At 37.2% G+C, this 11663-nt stretch overlaps 1 protein-coding gene across 1 annotated transcript in view; it reads right to left on the bottom strand.

Annotated features, from left to right (window-relative positions):
- Positions 1-803: 803 nt before the first annotated feature.
- Positions 804-11663, bottom strand: part of LOC104538676 (sodium-dependent noradrenaline transporter) — a 42785-nt gene continuing 31925 nt past the window's right edge. The window contains exons 10-13 of the mRNA XM_010181961.1: positions 6315-6415; positions 5396-5563; positions 3168-3239; positions 804-1607 (exon numbers count right to left, since the gene is read on the bottom strand). Of these exons, the coding sequence (XP_010180263.1) occupies positions 1584-1607; positions 3168-3239; positions 5396-5563; positions 6315-6415 (365 nt within the window). The 3' untranslated portion in view covers positions 804-1583. The remainder of the gene's footprint in view (positions 1608-3167; positions 3240-5395; positions 5564-6314; positions 6416-11663) is intronic.

Raw genomic sequence — 11663 nt, 5'->3', positions numbered from 1 at the left:
AGAAAAGGGCAATACTCAACACATTGCAAAGTACTGATTATGTTGGAGGAAAAGGGGAGAGACATTTCTCTTCCAGTATTTTGAACTGAAATCAGTGTTACATGGAAAAAAATCCAAAATCACTTGGTTTGTTTAAATTGGGCTATTTTTAAAAAGGAAAAAAAACCCTTAACAAAAATTGTCTTATAAATAAAAAAAGCCCTATCCTTTTAAATAGACTTTTTAAAAGAGGAAGCACTACACACATTTAAAAGACAAGCTGAATTGAAAGTATAAAGGCAAAAAAATTCAGAGGTAAAGTTCAGAGAGAAACTCTGGACTGGATTCAGCAGAGAAGCTACTGCCTCAGAAAATTACTATAGATCTACTGATAAAAAAGAACAAGAAATAACTCAAAACTACCAAATCTAGTGATCACTAAGATACTACAGTGACCACAGAATAAGAACAGCACCCAAATGCAGTTTGTTTGCATCTTCTACCTTGCATAATAATACCAGAAGAGCTGGAATAGGCTTAGAAAGCTGAGTATGCCTAAAATATCCTTCTAAAGTATTCAGCACAACATTACTATGGTTTGGTAGGTGAATCCGGGTTAGATTACAATGATAGGGTATTCACAGCAGGAGAAAAAAGCCAAAACTTAGTATTTTGATGACTCTGGGTAGAATATGTAATTCTAATAATAATTCTCTCTTCTTATGCATTTTACATACTTTATTTGGAACAAAATATAACAAAAAGATGAAGGACAATCTATTTGCATATAGCTTTCATACCTAGCTGGGTAAGTCTGTGGATCATATGATAAAGCCATTTTAATTGTTGATATAAGGGAATATATTTTTGATTAAATACAGTGCGGTATTAAACTGTATTCTGCACTTAGCTGTGACACAAATTCTGTTCCTGCTGCTCTTTAGCTTTTATAATTAAACTGGACAGAAAATGGCATGGACATATACAGGCAGCAAAGACAACCTTCTTCACCAAGAGAAGAAACTAATAACAAACCACTCAAAATGAAGCACTGAGTCCTCATTTCAGAAGGATGCAAACTTGTATCCCAAAGGACAGTATGCCAAGAAATCTAACTCATTGTTACATAGTTAAAGTTGCTCTTTCCACATAATTGAGATGTACTCTTTCCTTAGATCTAAGAATGTTCAGGTGGTGTTGCTTTAAAATAGGTCGTGGCATGAATATCTGAAGTAATCATTACTGTCAGAAAAGTTTAATTCACTTCTTCACGATAAAAAAGCATTTAACTCAGGTTGATTGCTTTTTTCTCTGCTTCCCCCTCCTCCCTTCTGCCAATAGCAAAACTCACAAGTTTTGGTCATGTAGGGATCTCATGGCACCAAAAGACATAAGAAAAATTAAATGGAGTCTCTAAAGATCATTTGAAGCCAAGTAACAGAAGGGAGGCATTGTGAACAGAGAGCAGACGTCTTCCCTCAAAGAGTCAGTAGATGAGCTCTGAGCCAACCTGGTCCAAGCATAATCGAGGGAGCTTTGAACTTGACTTTTCTGTATTCCTAGTTTAGCTTTACATATTGGCTTTTCCCTCAACCTGTTGGTTGTCATATTGTCAGCCAGTGTTGAAGCTGTAAGGGAACAGAAGCAGATGTTTAATAACACTATTGATTCAAATGATGTGATAGTGAGAGATGTTTTAAATGCATTAGTTGACAAATCTAGAGTTTCAAAGAGGTCTCAAAATAACAGATTATAACTAAATTTCTGTGGATTCCAGTTTGCAGTGAGAAGTGTGCTGAATATAAAGGCTGTGTAGTCAGCTCTCAGTTTGGTTTTAAAATTCAGAACTGCTGAACATATATGAGAAGAAAATTTTTGTACCTCCTTTGTTACAGTAGTCAATGTTTTGCTTACAAAATTAAACATAATTAACAAATCACTAACTATGCTTCAGCAATAACTAATCTATTTCTAGCTGTTTGAAGACAGCAACAAATTAATATGCCCTAGTGTCTGACAGGGTTTGAGGTATCACTAGGAATTTACTACTGAGTACGATCTTTTCTAATTTAAGTGAAATTAATTTGCTTCCTTTTTGCCATGATAGATTTGGGCTCAGAGGACTGGTACTAGGTAGGAATGGCCGTTTATAGCCCATTTGCACAGAAACATCTGCCTCTAGAAAAATCAAGTTATTACTTACAGCTGGAACTTTAAATCTTCAGACAACTGTGGGCAGGAAGAGGTGGTGTACTACTACGTATTCTTGGCCACATCAAATAAATTGTGGTCATGAAACAGGAAGCCTTTTATTCCTGCTTCCATTCTGCATCCCATAAATCTACACTTGGATTGTTTCCTTTAAAATTCAAAATTATACTTCAAACAGTATTTTTCAGAGTAAGCAAAAGGCAAATTTCTTTTTTCAGTACCAACATACAAACTACCACTATTAAAATCTCGGTCATGTTTTGAGGTAATGTGCATAATTCTAGTTGCTTTCAACTTTGAAGACAGAAAGTAGTCCAGCATGAATGCTGATAAGTGTAACAAGCTTTATATTTGCATCCTTTTTATCTTCTAACAAAAGGGCTTTATTTCAATAAGCTCATTTTATTTGCTAAAAGGAAAGAAGTATTTGGAATCCTACAGCATATTTTTCATGGCTGCTTAAGAAGACTCCAGCAGTATTTTCCCTGTGGGGAAAGTCTATATAACCCAGCACATTATTTCATCATGGCCATTGTGTCTAAACTCTCACACTGGATATTTGTTTTGCTGTTTACCATGTGTAGTGTTACACTGGACTTCAGGAAACATGACTTCAGATTGCTGTACAATAGTGGATGGAGAGTCTCTGACCTGTTCAAATGCATACGCTAGTTTGGAAATACCTTCATCTCTTGATGAGATCTCACTGGATTCAGATAAAATACTGGATTCAAGTGATCAGTGAAATTGTGGGTTCTGCTTAGTCAAGGAAGGAAGGTGCCAAAAGCCTTCAAACAGAGTCTATGTGTATGGTACTGAGACTCCTGCATCTTGCCATACTGACAGAAAAAAATAAAAAAGAACCACAGACCTGCAAAGGTATCCACTATGAGGAGATTGGTGCAAACCTGCAGTTGCTGCTAAAGACAGGAAATAGTTGGTGTCAGGAGAGGAAGCATGGTGGAAGGAGTACAAACCTTAAACTGCCTGACATTTCCTTGGGCCACGAGTTGGTGCTCATTTTCAGGTGTGATGCAGTAAGCTAGTCTCTAAACCAGATGGGAAGAAGAGGAAAAAGTCAGCCATATGAAGTGGGATTATGTTTGTAAACCCCAGTCTATAATGGGAAAGCAGCATGAACTTTATTTAAAACGGTAACCTAAATCTTTAATATCACTGCACCACGTGCCTTTAACTGAGGCACTGAGAGAACAAGCTTATAAGCCCCTTGGTATTAGCCTTTAATATAAGAAGCAACAGTGGAAAGTTTATGCAAATACTAAGTCCAAATATTTAGCAGGTGCATATGGAAAAGAACATCAGGAACAAGTAGGTAACACAGGCCTCACATCCCCTAAGTTCACGCTTTTCTGTTAGTGCTATAATGGGATTGACAAGTCCCAGTGGGAGAGGAAGGAGGTACCTACTATTTCCCAGCTCATCTCCCTTTTCTATCCTATGCTGTGCTATTTGGGATCACATGTCGATTTTGCTTTATCATGAACTTTCAGACAACTTAAGGTGTTCTGATTAGACTGAGAGCATGTTTTCCTCCATACTTTTAAGAACCACAATTTAGAGCATCATATCTTACAACAGTTATTTGGATGTAATACACTAGCCTTTCTCTATATTTCTCATGGGGAGACTGAAGAGTTGCTAACTACAGGAGCTGTAAAAGACAAACCAGAAATTGCTAATACTACAAATTGTGCCCTATCTAGGTAAATGGTGAGATCCTATTTTCTGCTTAATCCTCTATGTGGTGGTGGTTCAGTGATTTACCTAAGAGCATTGATATCTTGCTCCACCATTGTTTTTACCTATAGAAAAGGAGAGCGATAGAACTGGGTATAAGTCAGTAGAGACTAGCGTATAAAATTATTATGTGACAGGACAAAAATTGATGCTGTATAGTGGTAAGGAGTCTTACTTCTGAGCACCATGAGAGGTTTTAAGACTATAGATAATCTACTATGACATTGATGGTAAAAATTAATGTGATGGTAAAATTAATATGATCCGAGGCCATTTTGAACTGATAAAAAAAAGTACAGGGGAGAGAACTATAAGGGAATACGGATGCTTTTTTGCCATAGAAATAGGTTCTTTTAAATGGAATTAATATTACACATAAACATATAGATGAAGTTAAAAGAACACTATTAAGGTTACAATGTTAAACTTCTTGCTGCTCGGCAACTCAGAATAACATGGCCACACATTTTTTTCTCCTTCAGTTCCTGCTTTACTCAGTGAACAGACAAGGTGTATTATGCACGAAGTAGGTTTATGTAGTGCAAGATGCTGCTGTGTAGCAAGCTGGTTCTTTTACTGAAGTAGTTGGAAAGCAACAGGCTAGATGAGACTGTAAGTGGTGCCTATATCAGAATTTTCTTGATGTCAAGATCTATTTCAGCACCTCAGTCTATTTTGAATATTAAGTTTCTTCAAGAATTCTGATATTAGTGATGAACATAACAGAAATATCTGCATTAATTCTAGCCTTGGCAGAATGTTGAAATAATTCAGTTAAACAGAGGATTAGGATACATATCTGCAGAGAAAAACAAATACTAAGTGGCTGCTGTTAAAGACAGAATACTGGGCTGAATGGATCTATTGCTGCAACCCAGTAAAGCACTGCTTCTGTCTTTGCTGAATGCGCATCACATGAACAAAGGCCGTCCTGAACACAGGGCTACTGTGGGGGCACATCCCACCCTCCCAGCATGTGGACATATGTTTAGAGACTCTTCTACTGTGAGAGAGATCTCAGTTAACTTTGTACATATAGCAATTTACAACACTCCAGTGTCCAGTGAATGAAGCATACCTTGGACTGAACTCTGTTTAGGTAGAACTGTGTTGAAGACCATATCTCAGAACTAAATGTGAAGTTACCATAATTTGTATATATTTTGTTAAGAAGGAAAAAAATACTCTTATCGATTTGATTAGTTACATGCATCAAAAATATTCTTTCAGAATTATTATGGTACATTCTGAAAAGCTAATTTCTATCTAGAAACTGAAAAATCATGCAGTAATCCTACCTCAAAACTCCAATCCATCTGATGGTTGGTACCAAAAGGTCAATCATAAGTAATAAGTTTTGGGAGTAAGAGAAACGAACTGCCATCTTAGATCCAGCCATTTCATTTCATAGCAACATTTAATGACATTTTATTAGCATTCCACTTACTTCTTTAAAGGTCCCACGCACATTCATAAATTTATAGATAATATAGGCAGGCACAAGTATCATTGAAGATAATGCTATTCCCCAGCCAATGCGATTTGCCCAGAGAGGGAAGGTGTAGTCATCATAGGTCAGAGGTTTGAAGTTTATTATGCTGACTATCACAACAAACTAGGGATGAAAGAATAAAATGAACCACAGTTTTGAGATGTAGAAACTTAGTGTAAAACTGATTTAATGTGTTTTATTTGGCAGCCACTCTAAAATGGCTTAGGAAATGAATAGGATAAGATCCCAGTATAAAACTGTAGTTTAGTTCTGAATCTAACCTGTACACAGAGTAACCATATTCACCCTCTGGGATTTTTTTTTTTTTGCCCAAGTGTAATGAAGCACTTGTTTTCCACATCAAGCAGTTACAAGGTGCATTTAATACATCTCCTTAGTGTTTCATGTAACTAATTACTGGGTGTAGTTGCATACTAGTTATTCCAAGGTGTCATTCCATAATTTGGAGATCTTAGTATTCTCCAATGAATAATAAATTCTTGCAAACACAACCTCTTATCCCTGGTTAGTTTATTTTCCCAACAGAATGATTTGCATTTAATATGTGTAGATGCTAGAGGGACAGGCAGAACAGTGCCTAGGTGTTCAGTGTTCCCTAAGAAAAGCTGCTGCTTTAAAATCTTGCTACAGTGAAGGAACAGAAGGTGACCACAGCCACATTTCACAACTGAAATGGACTATACAAAATATAACCAGTGCCATTGAGGAGAAAAAGGAATTAAATTTGAGTGTCTTCTATTCATCTTGACAACATCAGGCATAGCAATGAGTACCTTGCTTCTGTTACCTATTGTATATTGTAGGAAGCAATATACTATCATTCTTTCCATGATGAAATATTATCAACACTTACCAATAAAAAAGCAGGGCTAACAAATTTCCAGCACAATCTCCAGTAGAGGCCTGGCTTGAAGCCCATCATTTGTTGGATATCTTCACTGAATCTGTCCACGCCTAGAAGGGATGTGAACATCAGACTGGCGTATATCTAAAGTGATGAGATGCTGGCATACCCTAAACCACCTGGTTTTTCAGAAAGCAGACAATAATGACTTCCAAATCGTAAGACACATCTTTCAGTGACTAGATGTGTCTTTGACATCACTGTATCCAAGACCTGAATGCCTATCAGCACTTAGGATCTGTTGCAAATAGCATTACTACTGACCAGAAGCACTTCACAAATATCTAGAATTTAAGTTATGAATGGGACACACAGTTTTTGTAATGGCTAGAGACTACTGTAACCTTTCAATATCTCAATACTATTATGAAGACACTGAAGGAGAACCCAGACTTTTACTTACACAAACTGCTTACTGATAGTGAGGCAGATTCATGTGATTCTTAATCTACCAAAGGAGGCTTGTTCGTTCCACCTAATGACATACTTTATCTTTCAGTGTTTCGCTGAATGCCAAAGATGTTCATTACACCTATGACAAATGTAATTTCACCTTTTATCACCCTTTCAAGGGACTGGGTAGATACTTCTTCTGTTCAGTGTAAGCGTACAAAACTACACGATCTAGAAACAGATGGCCAGTTCTCGGTCTGTAATATTCCTTGAATCTATCTAGTCTAAGATTTTGTGTGTGTTGATACACGGGTGTGTATTTAGTACTTATGTTAGTTGAAGTATTAATAGCTATAAAAACGGTGTAAATAGTTGCAGGAGAAATCTCTTTCCACAGCCAATGCAGAAAGGAAGATCCTCTGATGTTGTTGAGGCCCCTTCAGAAACACTATCTACACAGTGACTTCAAAATCAGAATAGGTCATGCTGCACAGGGCAAGGTGAAAACAAAAAAAAATCTGTTCTCCTGGGTTCCGCCGGACATCCCAAATCCTCTAACAGTGAATAAGAAAGAAATGGCATTTCAGTCAGTGCCTTTTAATTCCTTGGGGGTTTTACAGGTTTAAGTAAGTGTTACAAATTCTGTGTCTGAATACCATAGGAAGCACTGCACAAGTATAATGTGCTTGGTGTGAATGGCACTAGCCTGATCTAGCTAAATATTTTGAGTAGTCTATAAGGGTATCAAGCTTTCTGTATGTGAGAAATGTTTTGGTTTTTTACTCTAGTAATATTAATTAATGTTAACTCACATGCTTTGGACTTCTGGAAATACTGTACTCTTCAGTGGGACATTTTTCATCTTCAGTATATATCGGAACACTTTTTTGCATTAAGTCAGTCAGTATAATTTACTATGCAAAGCAAACGTGCATTTTATTATCCATTTGAAAGGTAGCTTCTTCCTGGTTTTTATTATTGATTCTATTCTGGTTGGACTTACCAGTATGAGGTATCTTGCAAATGGCTAATCTAAGACCATGCTGTTTCCACACTGTATTTTAGAATGGGATTATTATCATTGATATAAAAATGGGGGGAAAATGTCCTTTTCAGTTTTCCTTAAAAAGAAAACAGTCTCTGACTTTATGCCTTAGAGATGTTGGCTCTTAGAGAAGCAGCTCTCTCTGTGCAGTGTCATGTCAGACTAGTAGTTTGTAGTTTATTACACTTGATGTGTTCAGGATGTTTGCTTTTAATCCTAAATCTTATTAGGTACACAGTAGAAATGCAGCTTTATGCCATGAGTACTTTGTTGTTGGAGAGGGCGTATATTTCACCATAACAATTGTTTCTCTTCGTGTGGATCTATTCAGTAGGATTGATGTATTTATTGTATTTGGTGTCAATAATTAGGACATCTTGAGTTAGTCCTTTACATGCAGCCAGGCTGTAAAGTATTTACAAGGTCTGGAAATTTGAGTATAATCTTCTTTATTTCAAACACCCCAACATTATGTACAGGTAAAGCAAAGTAGCCAAAATGATCTGCAAATGCTCTTTAAATCTAATCTAATTCTATTTACAGTGCCTCCTGTGAACTTAAAAGTGACTGAATTTCAACTGCTATGAATACCAAGTGAAATTTATCATTGTGCAGAAGGTCAAAAACAAGGACTAGATACCTCAAAAAAATTGTATTGCTATGTTTCCAGACAGATATACCTAGAGTTCAAATAGTGCTTTGTGTTCAGTTTCTACCGAAAATGGGGGATATGTAGTCTGTGCTCTCAGACTGCTTTTGAACAGCATGCTTTTTTAATGCTATAAGTCTTTAAATAACTGTTCTAGGAATTAACATGTAGAGTAGAACATAGTTATAGCTACAGATGATGGTACCTGTAGTGCTTGTTCAACGTTTGTTTTTTTGTTTTGTTTTGTTTTGTTTTGTTTGTTTTTGTTGGTTTTTTTTTCCAGTTCTTGAAAGCATTTACCCAGTTTTTTCGTGGTTCTGTAGGATAAACCAAAACCGTGGGTGACTTGCTTAGTTATAGGAAAGAACTGGTGTACCACAAGCAAAACTCCAGATTATTTGCTGGAGACATGGTATTGAATATGGAAATAATCTCCTTTTCAGTGAAAAATAAGTAAGAGGTACTTAAAATTTAGGATCAGGTCCTGGTGAAATACATTGAACCTGAGGAGAATTCCAATGTAACTTCTGTACTGATAAATGCTGTAGCTACCTGAGTAATCATGTTCCTTAATCTCCTGATGTTTCTGTTACAATTCAGAATGTTTGCCTTCATATGCTGGCAGATCAGTCTTCTGATTAATTTAGCCTTGTGCCCATCTACTTGAGCAGCTCATCTTTGAATGTAAGCAGCAAATGCAGAAGAGTGTCACTGCTGGTTTGCTCACCTAGCATCTATGCTAAGAATTTGCTCTTGATACCTTCTTCTGTAAGAACCAGGGTCTGATCTGGACACTTTTTTTCTGTTGCCTAAAGAAGGCTTCTTCTACTTCCTGACACTGATCAAGTGCTCTGTAACAACATTCCCCACAATGTCAACCCTGCTGGCCTCTGCCCTGACTCACAAGCACTCAACCATCTTGTCATCCATTCATTGAGTTGCTCTTCTGCACAGAAAGACAACACCTGCTTCCTGCTTTGGTTTTAATGAGCATGTATCTATCAACCCTAGATTTTTTCAAATAAATGCACCTTCTGTTCTCAAATTTTAGTCCAAGGAACCTTTCTGGAAGTTGTAAAAGTAAATGAAAGCAATGAGATTACAGGTGAGCATGAAAATCATTGCTAGCTCATACTGAGCTCATTCTTGTAACTCAGGGAGATGTTGACATTAAAATCTGACTGAGTTTATATTTTCCTGTAAATGAAACCAAAGAGCAGTTTTGTGTCAGTGGGAGAAGTGTTTGGCTTTTCTTAGAATATTCATCAGAGGGACGATATCAGGGTTGCACAACAGGAAAAATGGTAACAAGCTAGCATCATAACTAAAATACACCTGTATAGTAAAACAAACTAGCTCTCCCTGCTCTTACACATACAAGTGGCCTTTCCAAGAAGAAACTTCACAGGAAGTGGTCGTAAGTATAATTTGAACTAAATTTCCACCTTTTTGGTCTGTGCCAAAATGTCAATGCTTGCCTTTAGGCTGACTTAATATTCAGCTGGGTCATTAAGGCAACTGGGGTCTACCAGAAAACAGAGGTAGACAAGACCATGCCAGATTTAATCAGTTTAAATAGCACCCGGGGCTGTAATTTCTTTATAAAGCAACAGGTCATGCTGTGTCAGTAAAAACAGGTCAGCTGCTTAAGATAAATGAATAGATATTTTCTTGGTTATCGGGAGGCAGGAAGGAGAAAGGAAAGGATGATGAAGGACAGAAGGTGCAACAAATAAAATTGTAATAACCTTGGCATAGTCTATGAACCACATACAAAGCCTAGCTATTATAAAGTGCAGTAAGTCCTGTTTTAATAGCAGCAGATAATAACTTGTCCTTACTAACTGGAAAATATCTGCTCCCAAGCTAAGCTATGATCACTTCTCTGCATTCGACTCTTTTACAGGGACTGAAGACAGTTGTCTGTGAAATCTAGTGCCTTCACTATTTTGAGAGAGAACAGTATATGAACTGCTAGCTCCATCCTGATGTTGGGTGACAGAATTAGCATATTAAAGCTAAAAACTATTTCTTTAGTAGATTGAACAGCTTTATGCCTGTACGTCATTCCTTCACCTCACTCACTCATCAACAGTTTTTAACTGCAAGAGAGAGTTAAACTAGAAGAATATGGTGGTGCAACACGGATGGATAAATAAGTGACGGAGGAAGGTAAATGGCAGTAAGAATTATAACGTCTAAGAATCTTCTGAGTCATACATTAACTATAAACGCTATCTCTGAATAGAAATGGAGATGACTTATGGGAAGAACAAACTTATTTGGAATACAGACTTCAGTGGGAACAAGATTTGCAGGCTGCCATGAATGCCAATGAAAAATGGTAATAATGAAGAGAATTGTGACCAACCAGAAAGTATGACATGAGCATTAAAGGGAGATCAGGAAGAAAAACAAGAGCTCAAGAAACCTGATTAATCTAGGAGCAAGCAATTTCAGGTATAACTGGTAGTCTGGACCGTTGCAGTGATGACTTTTGTAAGACCTAATATGCAGAATCCTGTTGGTGAAACTGGGCAACACAGGACACTTCACAAGACTGAAGTTCCTGTAGGCTAGGGACTGAGCTCAGGCAGACTCTGTCCTGCCATGTTGCCAAAGTCAGTGTTGTGACAGAAAGCACTTCAGTTCATTGGGGTTTTCCCAGTGGAGGTTATACAGGTGCGTTCATATGGGTTTAAAGCAGTGACGATGGCTGCCATCATTATGGCAATTTATACAGTGGGGAAATAAAAAAAAAAGTTTTTCTTCTTTCTTACGACTGTGTGTCAAGTGTCTTGCTTCTTATTTGTTACTTTAAGGAGTAGAAAAATGTTAGATTAAATAATGCCAGGGAAGTTATTAAATAAGCTGGGCACTTCTGAGACCTGACTTCTTAAATCATGAGCCATATTTTTTTCAGGGCACTGTAGCACATCACTGCACTCTGGTTGGCACACAGTGGTTCCTGCCTAGTGCCAGAGATCAAATGAATACTCCTAAAGCCTGCCATGTTGGGGATAAAGCAAATTACTACCCCCTTTTTGTGGCATAAGTTAGCATGAAATACTGGAAATAGTATTACTTCTGGTACGTTGAGTAGCAATGTTGGGTAGCACGTTAGGTATTCCATACCATGCTACAAAATAAGTTAGATGTTAAACCACTATTTTACAGTTCAGTAGAATATTGTTTCAAACAAAAGGGACAA

This window comes from Mesitornis unicolor, unplaced genomic scaffold (genome assembly GCF_000695765.1).
Source record: "Mesitornis unicolor isolate BGI_N332 unplaced genomic scaffold, ASM69576v1 scaffold24623, whole genome shotgun sequence".
Taxonomy (NCBI): domain Eukaryota; kingdom Metazoa; phylum Chordata; class Aves; order Mesitornithiformes; family Mesitornithidae; genus Mesitornis; species Mesitornis unicolor.
The sequence above is the reverse complement of the archived record's forward strand: the minus strand, read 5'-3'. Positions and strand labels throughout refer to the sequence as shown.